A 23567-nucleotide genomic window follows, 5' to 3' on the forward strand; every position below is an offset into this window, starting at 1 on the left:
ATAACTTTGCTTTCATATAAACTTACGAGAACGGTTGGCTGAAAATGAATTCCTTTCAGGCCTTGAATAAACAAGTGAAAATGAGAATGAAAGATCTGATGGAGCAATATGTACTTCCTCTAATTTTATTTGAATAACATGGTCACGTGCATGCATGTTCAATGTTTAACTTTAACAGGACATTATTTTGCAGGTGCAGTGACTCTGAAAAGCATTTGGAATACTTTTCACATAAAAAAATTGAATTTTATTTCTGTTCACATGATTTATTTTTATTTTTGGATTTTGAACGTTATGGACCACAAAACTAGTCTAAAACCAAAAATACATTGTATGGGTCAAAATTTTTCTTTTATGCCAAAAATCATTAGGATATTAAATAAAGATCATGTTCCATGTTCAATTTCCTACCGTAAATATACCAATTTTTTTTTTTTTTTTTTTTTTTTAAATATGCAAGAACTTCATCTGGACAACTTTTAAGGCAATTTTCTCAATATTTAGATTTTTTTGCATCTTCAGATTCCAGATTTTCCAATAGTTGTATCTTGGCCAAATATTGTCCTGTCCTAACAAACCATACATCAATGGAAAGCTCAAATCTTCCAGGGTCACATATATTAGGAATTTAAACAATTTAATAAATGCATAGGTTTTTAAGTGGCAAAATTGCTTTTTTGTTTGTGAATGGATGTAGGGCTTTTTGTTTTTTACTCTTTACAATCAGGTGTAACTTTTTTGTCTTGCATTTTTTACAGTGCAAGTGTTATTTTAATATGTGACCCTGGAACACAAAACCAGTCATAAGGTTACATTTTACAAAACTGAGATGTATACATCATATGAAAGCTCAATAAATAAGTTTTTTATTGATATATGGTTTGTTAGGATAGGACAATATTTGGCCGAGATACAACTATTTGAAAATCTGGAATCTGAGGGTGCAAAAAAATCAAAATACTGAGAAAATCACCTTTAAAGTTTTCCAAATTAAGTTCTTAGCAATGCATATTACTAATCAAAAATTACATTTTGATATATTTATAGTAGGAATTTTACAAAAAAATCTTCATGGAACATAATCTTTACTTAATTTCTTAATGATTTTTGGCATAAAAGAAAAATGAATAATTTTGACCCATACTATGTATTTTTGGCTATTGCTACAAATATACCCCAGCGACTTAAGACTGGTTTTGTGGTCCAGGGTCACATATTATTGAGATACTATTATTAATTTATAACATTTTTAATCCGTTTATTATTTTTATCATTTCCATTTTTATTTTCATTTTAGTTAAAAAAAATGATTTAGTTTTAGTAATTTTGTTGTAGGTTTTTGACACTTATATTAAAATAGTTTAATGTTAGATATAATAAAAACAATCATTTTATTTTTATTTAATTATTTTCAGTTAACATTGATTGTATTTCAAGTAATGGAAATTATTTTTTATTTTTATGGTAACACTACAATAAGGTGTCATTTTGTAACAGTTAATGTTTTAACGAACATGAACAAACAATCAACAATACATTTATTACACATTTATTACACGTTCTTTGTTAATGTTAGTGAATAAAAAAAACAGTTGTTCATTGTTTACAGTGCATTAACTAATGTTAACAACTTGTGATTTTAATAATGCATTAGTAAATGCTGAAGTTAACATGAACTAAAATGAATAAATGCTGTAGAAGTATTGTTTATTCTTAGTTCATGTTACCATTTTTATTTATTTATTTTGTATGGTTTTAGTTTGAGTTAACTATAAAAAGCCACGGAGTAGGAGAAAACTATCTGGCTCTTATGAGCAGGTAATATCTGAGAGACAACAGCGATAAAATTAAGAAGCTCCAAATAAGGGATAAAATATTACCAGCAAAAAGTCTAACCATAATTTTATATTGTTTCCTTTAAATCTTGTCTTCCAGCATCTTTAATTAATAATATCCCCGATGACATTTATGTATCAGAGCAATAAGCTAAGCGGGAAACAATTTATGTCACCTAAAGCTTTTTAACAAATCAATGCAACTATTTGTAATTGCTTGTTTCACAAGATTAAAAATGCTTAGGCCTGATCTCTGTCTGCTGTTTAGTGGCTAACATGACCCCGTGCATCCCTCGTAAAAAGCAAACTCCTCATCATCAGCATTAATTCCCATCAAGAAATCCATATCGCTAATATTTCTGGGATTTTAATGCAGTAACAATTTATAGCTGGTCAAATGCAGTTACCTAAATTGCTGTTGGTAAAGGACAGTTTAACTGTCTCTTTTTAATTAGAAGGTAATTTAATGTGCGAGCCGGCGTGATAGCGCCGGTCATTACGGACTTTGTGACGAGCGCTCGATAACAAACAGCGCAAATATCTGCGTCTGTAATCTAATGAAAGGCACTCAATAATGTTGTGCTGAAACTGATAAATGCAGTTCACTTCTGGCTGATTTCAGCCTTATCTTTGCATGTCATATGTGCATATATGAAAAATAATTATCTGTCGCTTTTATTATGCTGTGTGACCATAGCAGCACAGGTGATGAAAAATGCATAGAATTCAGAAACAAACTGCATTTTTATTGCGTCTATATCGAACATGCGAGTCAGTTTTAGTCATTGACTACAACCGAACAGTCAGCAAAGTGAGAAAGTAAAGATTTTAGATTAGAACAGAACTATAGAGTGAAAAACAGAGATAGAAAGAATTGTAAAAATGTATGTACGCATTAAAAACGGTCATTTTGTAGCTTTCAGAAGGTGAAGGTCTCTAATTGGATGACTTAAATGTGACCCTGGACCACAAAACCAGCCTAAAGTAGCACAGGTTTATTTGTAGCAATAGTCAACAATACATTGTATGGGTCAAAATTATCGATTTTTCTTTTATGCCAAAAATCAGCAGGATATTAAGTAAAGATCATGTTCCATGTTAAATTTTCTACCGTAAATATATTAAAACTTAATGTTTGATTAGTAATATACATTGCTAAGAACTTCATTTGAACAACTTTAAAGGCGATTTTCTCAATATTTAGTTTTCCTATCCTAACAAACCATACATCAATGGAAAGCATATTTATTCAGCTTTCAGATCATGTATAAATCTCAATTTTAAAAAAAAAAGCCCCTTATGACTTGTTTTGTGGTCCAGGGTCACATATTTGTGAAACCTACTGCTTTTAAAGTTTTTTTGGGCCAAAAAGAAAACTTTTAATGTATTGTCTATACATCTTTGCTCTGTATAGTTTTTAGAGAAATAGTACATACAAATCATAATGATGATGTTTTCCTGGCTTACAGATTTTTTCTCACAGAAAACCTTATAAGTATGTTTACTGGAAAACAAGACGAATGTAACTTAAAACACAGTGAATTTGTGTGATATAAAAAAATACAGTTGTAATAAACCCCTTATCTTGAATTAAGTCTTAAAATCCTTAAAAGAAATGTACACTTATAAAAATAAAGGTTCCAAAAGGGTGTTTTTGCAGTGATGCCATAGAACCATTTTTTTGTTCCTAAATAAACCATTTTGAAGAACATTTTAAAAATCAAAAGAACCTTTTTTGACTATAAAGAACATTTTCTGCATTTGAAAGGTTCCTCATGCCAATAAAGAACCTTTCTTTTTAAAAGTGTACTTAGAATCAAAATTCACATTTAGACTATTACAAGAAAATGAGCGAATTAAAAAAATAATGATTAAGAAAATTGTGCTCCAGAGGACGTACACCTGCCTTATAGCTAATCTAGAGCAGAAAAGCAGGATCTTTTTAAACGTATTAAAAACAGCTTAACGCTAGGAAAGAAGGGAAAGAGCAGACAAAACTCTTCGGTCAGTGATAACAGAGACAAATCTGTTTTCTATTTTACAGTTTTTAGAATCCAAAAACGGCGGATTATCCCTGGATCCATTCCCTCCCCTCTCGCTCACAGATGTCTGCAAGTTCCTTTTTTTTTCTCTCTCTCTTCCAGAAGAAGCAAGGATTATGAAGTCAATTACATTTGCAGCACAGTTTGCTATTGGAATACATACAGCAGTAGCTCATTTCTTTGTGTTTTTCCGTCTTTTTTTAATAGTAAATACAAAGCAGTTGTGATAAAGCAAACATGGTGATACAAACAGTATTTTTTTTTTGTTCTTCCAAAAGAATCAGGAGGAAAATGAGAGGACACACAAGCTATAATGTGGTGTATGTACAACCTACTTCAACATGAGCTAAAAGAGCAGAGACAGGAAACAGTTTACCGCATGTGAGAAGCAAAAGAAATTGAAGAAGCGTTAAAAAAAGCCTGAGGTTTGGAGCGGTTTGAAAGAAAAACGAGACCCTCATGATAAACAAGCTCTGATTTTTATATAGTTTTTTCAAAATCTTTTTCTTAAAATAGTTTGCTACAGTTTGAGACTAAACATGCAAGACATACGACTAAGTGCAACTGAGTGAAATGTTACTTATCTTTTTTTTTTTCTTAGTTACTCATTCCCTATAGGTTTGAACTGAGGTATGCATACTAGTTTCTCATGCTGTATTTCTTCAGTAATGCCGAGCTACACATGCGGTGAATGCTCTCATCTACCTGCTCGAGAATAACAGATTTCAGATGAGCCCCGAATCTTTCCCACTGCAGCTGCCCGGATGCTTGAATCGTATTCATCGATAAGAAATGCTTGGATAAATTTACAAATAGTAGTAACTGGCATTAAAGTACCTTGTACCCAGCTTATTGGTTGACAGGAGTGTTTTTTAATATAAAAAAGTAATAAGTTGACAGACACTAAAACACAATCATAGAGCATTGCCAAGATTAACAAAAGGACATCGGGAATTCCGTTTCGAATTTACAAGGTAAGTGGCATACAATCTGTTCAAAGAATAAAATGGCAAAACAAAAAACTAAAGTATGAGAACAAATGAAACTCTCATCATTGTGTGGTCCAGTTTAAAGTTCAGTTCACATTGTGTTATGCAAATGCCCCCCCCCCCCTCGGATTTAAATTTCCTGTGACGACAGCGAACACAGTCCTAAACTCTTTCATCCATATCCTTCTCCTTTATAGCCATCATTTCCTGATAGAACACTCCCTTTTTTCCTTTTCATTGGCCCAAAGACAACATTGCTTTGATTTGGTCGTGTGTTGGTCTCGATCTCTGCCTCTCCTCGACTATTTTGGTCACAGGCAAAGACATACAGCTGCCCATCCAACAACCCCTTTGGCTTGCTTTTTTTTCTCTCTCTCTCTCTCTTCTTCACCATAATAAGCCCGACACAGTTTCAGACATTTCATAATTTTTGCGTCCGGCCAGTGCGGGGAACACTCTAAGGATATTTGGCCTTTCGTTTAGCTATTGCATGGAACATAGAATATATCAACTTGTAGTATCTTGTATCTTTGGTAGTCACAGATAAGAGACATAAACATCAACTTAAGTAAAAATCAAAATGACAATAAAAATGGAAGTAATAATAAATAAGAAACACAGAAAGTGGTTGGTTGCAGTCATTGGAAAAAGCCTAATCTAAAGTCTGTTGTCATCCTTGCGCAGTCCCGAACCAAATTCGAATCTAAACTAGCCGGCGACAGCAGCTTCCAAATCGGAGTTGCTTCCCGGGTTGCGTGATGTGGCGAGAAGCGAATGGTCATAGTGGGCCGCCCCAGTGCCGTAATGCTCAGTGGTCATGGCTGTGCCGTCAGTCCGTAATCCCTTTAACGTTGATCCCGTGTGTAATTATTATCATGTCTAATAACAGAGGCTGAGCCGCTCATTGATGTGGTGAAACTGATATTGAAACGAGGGAATGCAGTTTAAAGTCTTCCAGACAGAATTGAATAAAAAGGCAAACAAAAAAAGTTTCATATATGCTGACGACAATAACGTTCAGGAATCACAATTAGCTTTTGTCTAGCAATCCTCTCTCTCCCCGGTGCTTATTTCAACTTTTTTTTTTTTTTTGACATTTCATTTTGCAGTACAGATGACGGTTGCGATCAGCGATTTGGTTGACGCTAACATGCATCACCACAAAAGGGGATTTTTGAAAGTATAATTTCGGAACGATAAACGTTAACCTGCGTTGATTTCTCTGTCATTCATTCCACGTGAAAATTAAACTTCATTGGTGCGTGGAGAGGGAGCCTTCATTACGAGTAGTGCATTTGCAGATGGACTTCATGAGCGGGAAAGAGAGTACGTGTATGTGTGTGTGTATGTGTGTGTGACGGCACGCAAGGGCAATGTGACTGCAAAGTGGCGATCCGAAACGCTAGGAACAAATGACAGAAAAATACTACACGGTAATGCGACATTCTGTTTCAATTTTGAAAGGAAATAAAGAGGGAAAAAAGAGAGCATGAGAAGCCTTAACATTCATCCAGTGCTAAGCACACCATAACTCCACGTCATTATTCATGAGGTCTGATCAGTTACCAAAACAAACAAACCCAACAAAAAAGGATATATAGCTAACAGCACAGAGTAATGAGAGGACACTACGTTTAAATTATTTGCCCAGGAACCCTCCAAACACCAGACAGATATCCTCCGGCTGCGACGACAGCGAATTTAAAGGAACAGTGCACTTGAAAAAAACGAAAATTCTGTCATTTATTTGTATTCAAAAGCTGTATGACTTTCTTTTTAGCCATAAAAACACACAATGAGAAATTTGAAAGAGTGTACCAGTTAATGAGTGGATTGACATATTTGTTTTTCTATATTCCAAGTCTTCTAAAGTTGTAGACTGATTCGGATCTGAGCCAGCATTCACTGAAAACCTTTTTAAAAAATGTTTTTTGAGCTGTGAGCCAGTGTTAATTTTGACAGCAAATTTTGATTTAATCATAGTCTTCTGACTAAAATGGCATTTAGTTTTGGGCATATTTTAGTCATCTGAATTGTTTTAGTTTTAGCATAGTTTTATAACACACAATAAGAAATTTTGAAGAGTGTACCAGCTGCTCTTTTTCATGCAATTGCAATTAACGAGGAGCAGATTGACATAAACGCATCCTAAAGGGGGTTCATATTTGTTCATCTATATTCCAAGTCTTCTGAAGTTGTAGATTGATTTGGATAATAAAAAAAAACAATCAAAATCTGAGTCAACATTCATTAAAAACATTTTAAAAAAAGTTTTTTTTTGAGCTGTGAGCCAGTGTTAATTTTGACAGCAAATTTAGATTTAGTCAAATGCCATATAGTTTTAGTCATATTTCATATTTTATTGTTTTAGTTGACTAAATATCATACAATTTTAGTTGACTAAAATCTAATGGGTTTATTTACAGTGTAATGCATTTATTAAGCATTTCTCTAAAATGACCAAACTCATTGTATGTTTGATATTAAGGTATTATCACGATAGAAACAGATTTAACTGCTGTGACAGGCAACATGTCTTTATATTAAAATTAAATGAAACCATTTTTCATTAAGAAACAAAAAACATGGTATTCTTTTCAATATATATAAGCTAATTATGCATTCTTTGTAACTTGTTTACCACATTTCTTCAACCAGACATATTTATTTATATAAATTAATTTAGATTAATCTTTATTAGGGCTAAAGTCATAAGCAGATTGATTTTCTGTCTTTCTTTTGTTGCTTGACTACCATCAATGCCATGGACAATAGCAATTAAATTAGGCTGCTGTCCCTTTAAAACCGAATGCATGGATGCAATGTACTGAACACATCCCATATTCTTCCTACTGTTTACATTCACCTAAAACATTTAGTTTATGTGAATACTCAATGCTTCGGTGTTTGCGCTCAGAAAAGTGGACCAAACTGAGTTCTCTTTCGCGTTGTCAAATTTATCCATCTGCTCCCAGATATTGAAATTTTTTAACGTTTTAGGAGACGTGCAGCAAATGTATATAGATCAATAGGCTACGATACAGTTCTAACCTCCTTAACCATGCAGCAGATTCGTTCTGAATAAATCACTTCCCAAATTGTCCCTCCCTTACATTTCTGTCTCGTTTTTATTTGTTGATAAAAATATTTTTTTTGTCATTGAAAACAAGTTGTTTCATTATCGTTGGTGAAAAAATGTTAACGAAAATTATGACGAAAACTATTCATCAACAAAATGAACACTGCTGTGAGCAGATCTCAGAGTCAGTGAGTTGAATTTGAGAACCAATTCACTGAAAAGATCCGACTCAAAAGAATGATTCGCTCACCGTTCACGTTCTTTATACTGATTATATGAAAACGCAAGTGAGTACACTCTTCAAAACGAATCATTTTGTGTTTCACAGACGAAAGAAAGTCATACCGGTTTGGACGACATAAGGGTGAGAAATAATGACAGAGTTTTCATTTTTGGGTGAACGGTCCTTTTGAGAAGATCTGAAGGCAGAGACAATGAATGAAAGTCACATACGTACACGCACACTGTGAGTGGCACGCGCGTTGAAGCGCTAATGATTTGTGTGTGTGTGTGTGTGTGTGTGTGTGTGAGAGAGAGTTCGTGATCAGTGTTTATTCGACTCAGAGGGCAATGAGTCTTTCTCAGTTGAGTTTTCATGTCCGCTCTGGTCTCAGTGACACTTATGCCGAAAGGAAGTAGAAGCAGGCCCCAGTACCAAACGTCTCTTCATCAGGCGATGAGTAGAAATGTACGCATCTGGTCTTTAAACCGAAAAGTAGAAACAAATCAAAAATACTTCCAAATGGAATAGATTTTCTTATCTCGTATTTCGTTTCGTATTTAATGGCACTAAGAGTAAATCGGAACATTTTAATAGCTGTCAACAAGAGGATTGGGAATCCAGTCTTGGGCTTGCTATATCTGGAGTGGTCTCGCAGGCGACCGCAGTTTAGTATGGCCTCTTCGGCAGAGGACCTGGGAGAAACCAGGCTTACAGCATGTCCTCGTGAACGTGGTCGTCCTCGTAATCTCTGTGGTGGTCAAAGTCTGGACTGTGATTGGCTGTCGTTACGAGGGAAAGGGGGCCTTCGTGCTCCTCGGGGTCCAGTGGCTCCTCTTTTACGCTGATATGATGCCTGGCAATAAAACAGAATAGGAATGTTAATTCATTTTCACACAAATTTTACACAACGTTTAATTCCATTCTCAGAAAAAAAGCTATAATAATATATTATTAACTTAAATATATTACTTAAAAAATAATATTAATAATTAATTCTTAATGAATAAATATTTTTTTATTTTCTTTGGATATTGTGTGGCTAATTTGACTGTTTGAGCTGATGCTCCAAAATATCACTTTTCAGTTTTGGGAAAGGCCTAAAAAATGTTTTAAAGAATAAAAAAATCATAAAAAAAAGAAAAGAAATAAATACATAGATCTTAATATGGAGGCCCATAATATGCAGGAAAAAAAAAATGCAAATCGTGTCCACAACTTATTAATTTGTTCCCTCATTTTAGTAAATGATGGCCACATCATACTAATTTGTTCCTTTTTTTTTTTTAATAAAATCAAAATGAGGAAATTAAATTAGTACAACATGGCCACGATTTACTAAAATGAGGGAACAAATTAATATGTTGCGGCAACAAATTCTTCATTAACTAAAACAAACTAATTAATAAAACAACGGGATAAATTCTTAATTTGTGGGAACGAATTGTTAATAAATATACACACAAATTTCACACGTTTATTTCCATTCTCAAAAAAGCTATAATAATAATAATATTAATTAATATATTATTAACTTAAATATATTAGTAAAAATAGTAAAAATTCTTAATGAAGAATGGATATTGTGTGCTTAATTTGACTTTTTGAGCGGATGCTCCAAAGTATCACTTTTCAGTTTTGGGTGAGGTCTATAAAAATGCTTTAAAAAAATAAAAAAATAATACAAATTAAATTAAATTAAATTAAATTATCACTTGCGGGAAAAAACATGTAGTGGCCACAACTTATTACTTGTTCCCTTATATGTTCTTGCCCTTTTTTAAATTAAAACCAAAACAAGGAAATTAAATCAGTATAGCATGGCCACAATTTACTGAAATGAGGGAACAAATTAACAAGTTGTGGAAACAAATTCTTAATGAACTAAAACAAAATAATTAATAAAACAAAGGGATAAATTCTTACATTTAAATTTCACACACAAAAACTTTTTTTCCCCCATTCTCAGAAAAGCTATAATAATAAAAATTGTAATAAAAAGGAATATTTTTGAAGAGCATTTCTTTGGATATTGTGTGCTTAATTTAACTTTTTGAGCGAATGCTTTAAAGTATCACTTTTCAGTTTTGAGTGAGGTCTTTAGAAATGTTAACAGGAAAAATTGCTACATGGATCTACAGCAGTCTGGAAAAAAATTACATGGCCACAACTTATGAATTTGTTCCCTCATTTTAGTAAATCACAGCCACGTTGTACTAATATGTTCCTCCTCCTTTTTTAAAATTTAAAATCAAAACAAGGAAATTAAATTAGTCCAACATGGCCACACTTTACTAAAATGAGGGAACAAATTAATAAGTTGTGGAAACAAATTCTTAATTAACTAAAACAAACTAACTTATAAAACAAGGGGATAAATGTTTACATTTAAATTTCACACCACATTTTTTTTCTATTCTCAGAAAATCTATAATAATAATAAAAATAGTAATAAAAAAGGAATATTTTTGAAGAGTATTTCTTTGAATATTGCATGCTTTAACGTATCACTTTTAAGTTTTGAGTGAGGTCTATAAAAATGTTAAAAGAAAAAAATTGCTACATGGATCTACGGTAGCCTGGAAAAAAATACATAACCACAACTTATGAATTTGTTCTCTCATTTTAGTAAATCATGGCCACACTGTACTAATTTGTTCCACTATTTTAATTAAAATCAAAACGAGGAAACTAAATTACTACAACATGGCCACAATTTACTAAAATGAGGGAACAAATTAATAAGTTGTGGAAACAAATTCTTAATTAACTAAAACAAGCTAATTCATAAAACAAGAGGATAAATTCTTACATTTAAATTTTACACATTTTTTTTCCATTCTCAGAAAATCTATAATAATAATAATAATAATAATAATAATAATAAAAATAGTAATAAAAAAGAATAACTTTGAAGAGTATTTCTTTGGATATTGCGTGCTTAATTTAACTTTTTTTAACGGATGCTCTAAAGTATAACTTTTCAGTTTTGGCTGAGGTCTATAAAAATGTTAAAAGAAAAAAATTGCTACATGGATCTACAGTAGTCTGGAAAAAAATACATGGCCACAACTTATGAATTTGTTCTTTCATTTTAGTAAATCACAGCCACACTGTACTAATTTGTACCACTTTTTTAATTAAAAACTAAATTAGTACAACATGGCCACGATTTACTAAAATGAGGGAACAATTTCCTAATTAACTAAAACAAACTAATTAACTAAATTGATTTGTGGGAATGAATTGTTAATAAATATATTTTTGTCCTCAAGTCAAGTACAGGGCTCTGTATCTAAATACTACTGTGACAATAAAAAAAAATCACAACATGTCAATATATAGTATAATTGTATCAATGTAGCCACTACCATCTACTGGTTAAATATCTAAAATTGTGTAACGACCAGCTGTTTCTCTAATGAAAGACTAACAGAGGTGGCACAGCAGCGCTCCTGATAACTCCACTTCCCTTTCAGTTCTTCCAGCACCGGGATACCTGCCGGCTTTATTTTCCACAGCTGGCCTGACAACAGGGTTTTCACTTTGAATTGATAAATGAGGGAGATTAACAACGCGCGACGTGGCGACGAGAGAATGGACTGCGGCGAACGGTGGCAGGCGCACGAACGAGCGAGCGGACGGCCTGTCAGCTTCCCGGTGGCGTCGGATCAGTGCCGCTCGGCGCGCTCCTCTTCTCGCTCGTTAACATGCACAACCTGTGAGGCGGGTCTCTAGAGGACGACCCTGCGCAAGGTTCCGTCATTAATCAACTTCAAGCTTGCAAAAAAAAAAAAAAACCACAGCCGCACAACACGGTGACCAGACAGTGCGGCGTACGCTTTAAATACACGCAAAATTAATGCAACTTCTAACCAAAGTGTCAATAAGGGGAAGAAAAGAAGCAGTGGCGGGGAGGCGCGCGAGACGAGAGGGGAAGGGGGAGGCGCTGACGACGGGGCCCAACACAAACGGCTGTGATAAGAAACAGAGCCCTTACAAGAATAATAACGCTGTCAGTTGTAAACAAGGCAAAACATGAACCCCGGCCCACAGTCTGGGCACAGGATTGTCCACAGAGATGAGATCTGCCAAATTTCTCATTACAGAAACACTGCAGGAATAGAGCGCCAATGAGCGAGCGCTGACTGTACCGGGGAAGACGACCAAAAGCGAAAGGAATAAAAGGATAAACATTAGAAGCAGCTGTGGCAGAGCCTTTAAGTTAATTAGTCTCACATGGCAAACTATAGGTTTTCGCTAAGACATGTTTGGCAAATGTAATTAGCCACAATATCTATTTTTCCAGCCCAAACAACCTCTTCGCTCATGCGCTTGATTGTTAAGAAAGCAGCCATGCTAATGAGTTATCATATTTTGCTCGTGAATAACAAGAAAACTCTCGCCATTCTATCGGTTTTAGATCAAAGCGTCTCCGTGTATCCCATGGCCTCCGGTTCTCAATCTCTAGCTGGAGGGCAAACATGAAATTGTTATTAATATGCAACTGAGCTGCACTCTGCTTTAGCCTTCATTGTAATTAGGACTGAAGCATCTGATTGCAGGCGTCTGCAACAATACGTACAGGTGCAGACACTATGGAAGCCCATTAGAGAGTGTATTATTCAAAAACAATAAAGCTGGTATATAACGCTTATGTTAACAATGTATTCTGGTGTTTACCTCATAATTACAGGCCTGGTTTACCTAGTAGCATGTTAAGACAGAAATAATTACATACTTGGGACAGCAATACTATATAATCATTTTAATAGTTGACATTTAATTACACAGTTCAAAATAACTCAACTAGAAAGATTGAATTTATGTTCCATTTCAGAAAAAGGCATTGGGGTTTTTGCATTTGCATCCAAAAGAAATAAGCAAAGGATAATGCTTTACAAAAAAGTACTGTTTTAGTACAATGGTGTCGGATGATAATAACACGGTAATTACATGGTAATCCAACATACTTCACAGAAATGGAATTAACATGGTAAAATACATGTATTAGCATGGTACCATGTCTAGAAGCAAACAAGTTTTTTTTTTAGATTTTTTTTCCCTTTGCGTTTGTAATCATATGACTCATAAGTCAATAAATTGTTACATTGAAATGTTAAATTGCTTAAACATTTGAAAACAATAAGCTTTATTATAATAATCAAAGTGAGAAAACTGCTTATTGCTTACAACTTATTCATTTGTTTCCTCATTTTTTCCTAATTTTCTGTTTCTGTTAACTCATAAATTGTTACCTTGAAATGTTAAATCTAATTTTTGCCTACACATTTAAAAAATAATAAGCTTTCATGGCCTCATATATGAGTGACAAAATTGTTTTATTAGCCAAAAGGTTTTATGCTGCTCCAAAGTATCACTTTTCAGTATTGGGTGAGGTCTATCAAAATGAAAAAAGAAAAGAAAAGGAATAATAATACAAATTAAAAAAATGCTAGATGGATCTAAAGTAGCCCTGCACGTGACATGGGGGGGGGGGGGGGGACATTGTGGCCACAACTTATTCATTTGCGTTTGTAATCATATAACTAAATAATAAATAAATTGTTAGAAAGAAATGTTAAAGATATAACCTGCCCATCTAAATTCTGCTTGAACATTTGAGAATAATGAGCATTCCTCGCCTCATCTATAAGTGACAAAATTGTTTTATTAGCGAACAAGTTATTCACTGAAATTGAAACGCGATGCCCTTGATAACATGATCCATAAATCTGGTTAACTTAATAAACCTCAGTGCGTTTTATGTTAATGTTTTATGTATGCTCGTATATTCTCACACTTTGTACGGCTCGTGTTTGGGGCAACATCTTTGCTTTTGAGTGTGTTAAGTTGGCAAATGCCTGGAGAGGTGAGAGGCAGACGCCTCAGAGCAAGCACACCCATCCTGTCTCTCTGTATCCTGCGGATGGGGCAGGCCTGCAGCTATGTTACCTGCCATTAGCACTTCTCTCACCCACATCTTCACGAGTTCATTACCGCACAGCTTTTTTTCAAAAAACGATTTGCTGATATTTCACAGAAACTGCAATAAATCTAGCTGTGCAACAAATCACCATTCTGTCCTCCGACATCTGGAAACCATGTTGTCTGCACCGTATTATTTTAAGCTTCAAACAACACGGCGGTCCCTCCCATACAACAAGTGTATGGGGAGCTGTGGTTTCCAACCCCGACCGCAGCTCAGCTACACGGAAATCTTGGAGCGGTTTCGTCGAGGCTAATTACGACCCCCCACCCCCTCCCTTCGTTGTTTTACTCTCGACGGCTCGCAGAGTTTTCGGACGTGCTGCGAGTCCTGTCTGGGTGGAAAAAGGAGGCCAGTTCTGTCATCTTCTATTCACCACTTTTGTAAATATTTAAACAAAATGGAGGCAATAATTAGGGAGGAACTCGCCATAGTACGCCGCACACTATTGACCCGTAATAAAGTGAGTTTAGAAACTTCTCCTCGAAATAACACGGAGAGACGGTGTTTTTTTTACGAGCCTAAAGGTGGGGTTTCCTTCTAAGACTGCATTCACAATTCCTGCTTCCTCTGTAAACTGCAGTTTTCTATATAATTTCACGGCTGGCTAAACATCTACTGTAATGTACATCGAAACCTACTGTGCGTTTGGAGGCTATTTTCAACTTCTAGTGACCTGGTGAAAAATTTCCACCACCTAAGCCGCACGAGCGTCGCCCTGCACCTGCATGCGCGTGTATGCGCCTAATGATTCCTGGATGTCTCCCTTTACCTCGCACCCTTATCTCAGTCACACACACATTATGAAGGTGGGACGTGAGCCACTCACATAGCTGGCAGGGGCGAGCGTCCAGGGCTGCTGTCACTACCGTTGCTGTTCCCGTGGTCCATGGCCCCATTCATTTCCTCTCGGATGGCGCTGGCAAGCGAGTTAAGAGTGGGACTTCCGATGGAAGCGGTAGTGTATAGAGGTATGTTGTTCTCTGCCATTGAAGCCTAAACCAGAATAGAGGAGATGAACTCAGTGAGACCAATTCCTACAAAACATTAGGACCGTTTAGTGGCCTTCAGATACTTGAGCTCGTCCAATATAAATAACCATTTGATCATCTGCACACTTGAAGTCCTCTTAGGATCTATTTAGGAAGTCATAATGATTACATGATGCGTGTTCAAATGAACTTAGTCAGTCTTTTGACAGTTTTCACACACAAAAACAGCATGCAAAGTGTGTACTTGATAATTACTCAATATATTTGTATTTTTATATTTGCATCCTTATAGTGCCACAAGGCAATCATGGAAATTGCAGTTTTGTCACGCAAGACTGTCACCTTATAAAACAAGCTACATGAGAACTATTTTCAAGCAAGCTTTATTGTTATTCTTCATCAACTGCACACAAAAACTATATTATACTAGATGCTAATTTCATTAACAAAATTGACAAAAAATGTTCATCAACAAAGTTTTTTTCCCCTGATTAAAATGAGACAATGATGAGATGATAATATTATCAATAAACAATAACTGAGACTATATGAACATGCAAAATTGTTGACTAAAATGTAGTTTGTTGAAAAAAGTAGACCCAAAACTTTTTAGACTCTATTATGCGAGCATTCATGTTTGCGGTTGCCAGATATCAAGAGCTCAAATTCCCAAATTAGAGCTTTTCTGATAAACAGATACATACTCTGTTAGGCTTTTTGCTTTATGCAATCTGGCAACTATTCATACGCACTCTATCTCTGCGGAGGTGCCATGATGTGAAAACACTGACATATAGTACTGTACAAGTAAGCTGGAGTTTAGTGATCTCCTTTTGAGGTATTCTTTTTTAAATTTGTAAATTAAAATGGCTTTTTGTTACACCAGTTTTCATAACATAGACAGGGTGAGTGTATATCTAAAGTCTTTGGTGTTTATTTAGCCTCTAATTGATATCCTGTCATAAATCTGTACATATGAGGTAAAATAAACCATGCATATGAGTTGATATTCTATTGATTTGTGCTTATTGGAGATAGAGCAACATCTAATGAAATGTAAAAATCTATTTCCCAAATTAAAACAATCATTGCAATTGAAATTGAGCAAAATATTAATCATTTTAACCATTATACCGTAAGACAAAATCTGACTGAAAATGTGCAAGTTTCCACTGACTCAAACTAGACATTTAGTCAACTAAAACTTGACTAAAACAGGACAGGTTGACTAAATATGATAAAAACTAAAAGTTACATTTGACACAATACTAAGACTAAATTAAAGATACCTGACAAAATTAACACTAGTGGGCAGCAACTGAATAATTGTGAAGTGAAACCATATAAATATTATGTATGGGGAATAGATGGTGCAAGATTGTGATTTTACCTGGAAGGCTGCAGAAAGAGCGGGACCGTATCCCAAAGTGGTATGGATGTTCTTTACTAGAGCTGGACTTCTGTAGAGACAACCATACAAACACACATTTAGTTCAGTACAGAAACCAGTCATACTGTAACTGGTCTACTGAGCAGATTGATTTTACACTCAAGTCAGTATTTAGAGTACAATCTGATTTCCAATGAAACTCTATAGTAAAATCAATAGACGGCACTAAACTATCCAACGCTGTTTAACATTAGGGCTCTGTCCTAAAACTAGCTGCCTACTAGCCTAGTTTACTTTCACTGAAAATGCTCTTAATAATAATTCTGCCTTCTAAGGTTTTAGCTATTTTTTTGTTTTTCTCAAATGGATTTTTGAAGTGTTTGACAAAGAGTTATAATTCATGATTCAAACCTTCAAATCACAATATTCTGAACTTTGATTTAAAGCCAAAAAAAAAAAAAAAAAAAGGAGAAATAAATAATAAATAAATTGAACAAAATTGAAAAGAAAATGAGAAAAAAAAAAAAAAAAAAAAGACAAAATGTGACCCTGGACCACAAAACCCGTCTTAAGCAGCATGGGTATATTTGTAGCAATAGCCCCCAAAAAATGTAATTAGTAATATGCATTGCTAAGAACTTCTTTTGGACAACTTGAAAATGCTCTTACAAAGTTATAATTCTGCTACCTAAGATAGCTTGTTTTTGGCTATGTTTTGACAATTTCTCCTTGACAAAATGTGACCCTGGACCACAAAACCAGTCTTAAGTAGCATTGTATGGGTCAAAATGATCAGGATATTAAGTAAAGATCATGTTGCATGAAGATATTTTGTAAATTTCCTACCGTAAATATATCAAAACTTAATTTTTAATTAGTAATATGCATTCCTAAGAAATTCATGTGAACAACTTTAAAGGTGATTTTCTCAATATTTAGATTTTTTAGCACCCTCAGATTCCAGATTTTTAAATAGCTGTATCTTGGCCAAGTATTGTCCTATTGACATTTACCCTTATAACTGGTTTTGTGGTCCAGGGTCACAAATGACAAGGTACAAGTCTGTAATGAGGGTAAGAACTACAAGTATCCTATGTAGACCATAAATAACAAGGAAGCTCACTAAGTTTTGGAAGAGTTTAAGTTTAAGTCAGAGTTTACATACGTGAACGTGTTTTATTTTAACATCACATATTATTGTACAATCACATGAGCCATTTCATATATTATGAAAAGCAGAAATGACAAAAGCATAAGATATGAAAGGCCATATACAGGATGAGCGAGCACATAGAGGCGGAGCATGCAGCGAGGGGGCGGGGCAGAGGGTGGTGCTTACTGTACAAGCAGCTCATTGCAGTTTTCGTCGGCCGACTTCCTGGGGCGACCTCGTTGTATGTGGCGGCCACGTTTAAACTCTTCATCGTCTACGGTCCAAAAGGACCCAAAGTCATCCTCAACTCTTACAAAGCATTTATGCAGGGAGAGATTGGTGCGCACAGCACCCTGAGATGGGGGAGAGGGGCAGCAAGCAGCCAGATGCGGACATAGCAAGACAGACAGACAGACAGTGATAGAGAAGAGGATATGAAATGAATGAATGGATAAGCACAAGCAACTAAGGGTTACGGTGCGCACAGCCAGCACATAACTCACATACGGGCAACAGAGAAGCACACTAAAGCTAGCAGGGGGTCAATGGGCGGCACAGCACAGAGACAATGACATGGAGCCCATCCATCAACACCACGAGACACGGGTTTGGTCAGCCACGCTGTGCAGGGTGGCGCTGGAACACCTACCCGCTGATCTTTTGCGGCCTTCTCTTTTGGAACTCTAGCTCGTCGACGGTCCAGACCGCCCCTTTAACGTTCTCTACCCGCACAAAACACTTGTGAAGACTAAGGTTATGCCGCACTGCGTTCTGCAGTTGGTGTGAGAGAAAAAGAAAGGCTATGAGTGCAAAAAGAAATGTGCTGGAATAAATTTGACATTTTTTATACAACCCACATTCTCTTGTTTTGTTCAATTGTATACATTTCAATGAAAAATGTAAAATTCTTTCATCATTTACTCATGATTTTAGATGTTTTGTAGAATGTACTGGATGTCAACAACAATGATTATCACACAATTTTTAATAATCACGATATGGAGTTTGATGGGAAATCAATTATGACCTTAAAGGAATAGTTCACCCAAAAATAATAATTTGATGTTTATTTGCTTACCCCTAGGGCATCCAAGATGTAGGTGACTTTGTTTCCTCAGCAGAACACAAACGAAGATTTTTAACAAAAACCGGTGCAGTCTGTCAGTCAAATAATGGCAGTCAATGGTTACCAAATCTTTAGAGGAAAGAAAAACATACACAGACAAATCCAAATTACACCCTGTGGCTCGTGACGATACACTGATGTATTAAGACACGAAACGATCGCTTTTTGTGAGAAACAGAACAGTATTTATATCATTTTTTACCTTTGATACACAGCCACGTCCATCTCTCCTGAGCACGAGTTTAGCTTTCGGCTCGTTACATGTGAACGCACTCTGACGTAGTATACGCAAACGCCGGAAGCTATCTGTCGCGTGTATACGACACTCATTGTTTGCACAGTGCACACAGACTGTGGGTATAGCGGCTATTCAAAATGTAATTACTTGCGCTTATCCTGATTGTTCAAACCGATTTAAAGCTAAAAGATTACATTTGCTTGCGCAAACTCATCCGGGACTTTTAACTGATTTCCCCTTATGGCGTTTGCGTATACTACGCCAGAGCGCATACACATGTCACGAGCCGGATGCAAAGCTCGTGCTCAGGAGAGATGGACGTGGCTGTGTATCAAAGGTAAAAAATGATATAAATACTGTTCAGTTTCTCACAAAAACCGATCGTTTCATGTCTTAGGACATCAATGTATCGTCACGAGCCGCAGGGTGTAATTTGGATTTGTCTGTGCATGTTTTAGTTTACTTTTCAAGGTTTGGTGCCCATCCACCTCTATTATTTGGCTGGCAGACTGCACTGGTTTTTGTTAAAAATCTTCGTTTGTGTTCTGCTGAGGAAACAAAGTCACCTACATCTTGGATGCCCTGGGGGTAAGCAGATAAACATCAAATTTTCATTTTTGGGTGAACTATCCCTTTAAATATGGGTGTGTTTGTCACACAAACCTATTATATACAGTCAAACCAAAATTTATTCAGATAATTTCTAACATTTTATTTACTATAGTTTAGAAAATTGTAATAAAACATGACAAGAACTCAAGAGTTAACTGTGTCAGAAAAAAAATCATTTTGATAATGTCAGATAACTTTGATAAAAAGGTATGTAATGAATTAGGTTGAATAGCTGTTAGATGTTAAATTTAAGTACACAATTAGATAATACCAATTTAGGTCAACCAATTACCAAGCAATGCTTCATTTTGTTCAGTCTGTGGTGTTAAAAGATCACATTAGCAATTAAAGAAAAGCACTTAAGCAAAACATCAGGTCAAAGTAATTTTTGGTCCAAATTTTTATCAGTTTTACTGGTAGTCCGATGTATGAAGAATGTTTGGGTAGAATATGTCACAGTTTACTTTATTTTTCCATCTTCGCTTACATAAATGTACCACAGTGTCCTGCACCCACTAGCAAAAAAATATCAAAAAAGGATATCTGGAGTGTGAATAATTTTTGGCTTGACTGTATAACTTCAGACTTCTATGGCATTTATTTAGAGCTTAAAAGAGTAGCAAGGACATTCTTCAAAACCTCTCCTTTTCTATGAAGAAAAAATGTCAAACAGGTTTGGAATGACTTAATGGTGAGTAAATGATGATAGAATTTTTCTTTTTGAGAACTTTAAGGATCTGAATACATCTTTTTTTGGAATTCCACTGTTTTCCAATAAATTCTATACATCCTTAAAACAAATGATTTTACCTAAAAAGCAACATTTTCCCCACAGATTTTATACTACTGTTGAAAGTTTGAGGTCAGTAAGACTTTTTTTAAAGCAATGTATGCTTTTATTCAGCAGTGATACATTAAATGAATTAAAAGCAACAGTAAATTTATATTTATAGAGTTATAAGATTTTCTATTTATAAATGCCGTTCTTTTTTAAATTTTCCATTTATCAAAAAAATCCTGAAAAATGAGTTACTGTTTACACAAAAATACTGACTAATTATTGACAATAATAGTGTTTCTTGAGCACCAAATCAGCATATTAGAATGATTTCTGAAAGATCATGTGACACTGAAAACCGAAGTAATGGCTGCTGAAAATTCTGCTTTGCCATCACTGTAGTAATTTAGATTTTACATAGAAAAGAGTTGCTTAAAATTATAAAAATATTTCACATTTATAGTTTTGCTGTATTTTTGATCAAATAAACAGCCTTGAAGGGCATAAGAAAGCACACAGTTTTTGCTATTTTCCAAAACACTCCCTATTCAAAGAAATGCACTGATCAAGAGCCAGTTGTAGCAGCACCTTGGACTACCAACAAAATTCCAGACTGCACAAACAGTCTGATAAACATGCCTCTTTGGCAGTTATGACTTTAGCACCGTAGCTGAACAATGAGGGGAAGGGATGTAATTCTAACATGCTCCGCTTGTTGCGTTCTTATAAATTACCCTTTCATCAGGCCATTTGTACAACATGCGGGTGATATTTAGTAAATAAAGCCCTCATTGATTGATGGAGGCCTGTGTGGGTGTTGTCACTCTGGTGCTTTATCATTCAGCTCTGGTAAAAGTCACAGATAGTTCATCATTTTCTGCCTCACTTCAGAAACGGAAACTGAAAACGCTTGAGTTAAATGCCAATGCTCAACAAACTCTGCCAGGGGAAAACATCCTACTCAAATGACCAGATTTCCCCTTAAAGCTGTTGAAATTCTTCCAGAGAAAACCCAAAAACACTTTCAAAATAAATCCAAACGAAGAGGGGGTCTCTTCCAGAAACTTCTAAGGACCATTAAGTGAAATAAATCATATCTGGGGAAAAAAATGCATACTTTCGATGGGTAATTTGAACTTGTTGACTAAATCTCATTGGGCAAAATAGCATAAATTACACCAATTTTTTTACATGGTTTCTGTTTGAAATAATTCAGATTTTTTTTAAAGTTCATTATGTTATGATATCTTAATATCTGGGAACAGAAATATGTTTGTCAGTGGTAGTTTGTTTAAAGAACTTAAATATCAAGTGGCGTCTAAAAGTCCAAAAACACTAGTAAAAATATTTCCGTTTTACATTTTAATTAGATCTAATTTCATGGCTTTTTAATTGCACCATTTTATTTGCAGGTTTTCTATTGGCAGGAGTTATTGTGAACCCAATAGTTCCTCCACACATCAAGTTTTAGTTTTTTTTTAGTTCAATGTTTTTTATTGTCAACTGCTGAGAAAATTCCAAATTCATTTCATATTAGTGAAAGCAGGAAATAGAAAATAGGAATTGTGAGATCACCTTCCACGTTGCTGCATTGCGTCTGAAATATGCAAACATTCGCGTGAACCAGTTGTAGATCTCGTTTAGTGTTAGCTGTTTTTCTGGCGACTCTAGTATTGCCTGGAAAAACACACACACACACACACACACACACACACAAATGCTGATAAGCAAAAAGCAGTTTCATTTCCGTTCAAACCTGGAGCAAAAACAAAGTGAGATGCACATGGTATGTCACGTTAAAGTTGATCTGAGGGTGCATGTAAAACAGCTCCACGCTTTTCCGTTCTCAAATGGGAGCTACTTTGTTTACTGAACGCTTCCTTATGCAAATGTGCCAATTTGAGTACATCCTTTTCCGCTAAACGACCAGAACAAGAAAAAAAAAAAAGAACTATTTTATATAGCCAGATTATAAAGCGGCAATTATCCTGGGCCCAGATTAATGCCCGTGTGATCACAGATTACCGGTTCAGGCCTGATAATTGACTGGGCATCTCAAAGACGCCCCCGTTCCTACTGTTGTGTGAAATGAATTCCGTAATAATCACATTGGCTGTAATACTTAATCAAAAGCAATTGTTATATATGGGCTTTTTTGCCCCCTCTATGAACAGCAAGTGCTCTCACGCTCATTTGCAGATGGCTAATCTTGAGCTCTGCTGTTAAATTGCATCTGAAATTTAACGGCTGTGCTGGAGAGGGTTTAGGGGTTTGTCTTTAAAGAACTTTGTTAACGCTGAATATTTATACTGCATATATGCATGTAAAATCTGAAGTGTGGAGGCTCAGTTACAATGCAGTGGGTGGGTTACACATGTCATGCAAAAGTGGCTGCGTTCTTACCTGTCGTATTAGCGAAGCATATGTGAAAGGAGGTCGTACTTCAGCATTCATGTAGAACTCTTTGTTCTGGACAATATCTGTTCACAAAGACCACACACAAATGTTAAGAAGTCGACTAAAGAAACCTGCTCACACTTCATATTACATGAAATTGTAATTTGTGACAGATTATAGTGTAAATTGTGACCAAGGCCTCAAGCTTTTGTTCCATATAAAAGGCAAAGAAGCATATAAGAGAAGACAAATTGTGAAAAAAAAATCACATTTTCATTACCGTGTTAAAAAGTGAAAATAAGTAAATAAATAATGGTACGCTATTTACATTCCTGAAGTAATTATACATCATGGTAGTATTTGTTGTACTAATTTATTTATTAAAAAATATTAAAAAATAAATAAATAAAATCAAGAATAAATCCAGACATGTAACAGTAATAATAATTTGTGGGAAAATATATGACCCTGGACCACACAACCAGTCATAAGTAAAAGGGGGTATGTTTGTAGCAAAAGCCAAAAATACATTGTATGGGTCAAAATGATTGCTTTTTCTAGGATATTAAGTAAAGATCATGCTCCATGAAGATATTTTGTAAATTTCCTATCATAAATATATATAAAAATTATTTTTTTATTAGTAATATACTTTGCTAAGAAGTTCATTTGGCCACCTTTAAGGCGATTTTCTTAATATTTAGATTTTTTTTGCACCCTCAAATTC

The 23567-nt window shown here is 35.1% G+C and overlaps 1 protein-coding gene across 1 annotated transcript in view; it reads right to left on the minus strand.

The window, feature by feature from the left end:
* Positions 1-4069: 4069 nt before the first annotated feature.
* Positions 4070-23567, minus strand: part of foxp1b (forkhead box P1b) — a 221997-nt gene continuing 202499 nt past the window's right edge. The window contains exons 12-17 of the mRNA XM_073851298.1: positions 22847-22923; positions 22019-22120; positions 18339-18460; positions 16537-16606; positions 14984-15150; positions 4070-9021 (exon numbers count right to left, since the gene is read on the minus strand). Of these exons, the coding sequence (XP_073707399.1) occupies positions 8877-9021; positions 14984-15150; positions 16537-16606; positions 18339-18460; positions 22019-22120; positions 22847-22923 (683 nt within the window). The 3' untranslated portion in view covers positions 4070-8876. The remainder of the gene's footprint in view (positions 9022-14983; positions 15151-16536; positions 16607-18338; positions 18461-22018; positions 22121-22846; positions 22924-23567) is intronic.

Source organism: Garra rufa, chromosome 12, assembly GCF_049309525.1.
Source record: "Garra rufa chromosome 12, GarRuf1.0, whole genome shotgun sequence".
Taxonomy (NCBI): Eukaryota; Metazoa; Chordata; class Actinopteri; order Cypriniformes; family Cyprinidae; genus Garra; species Garra rufa.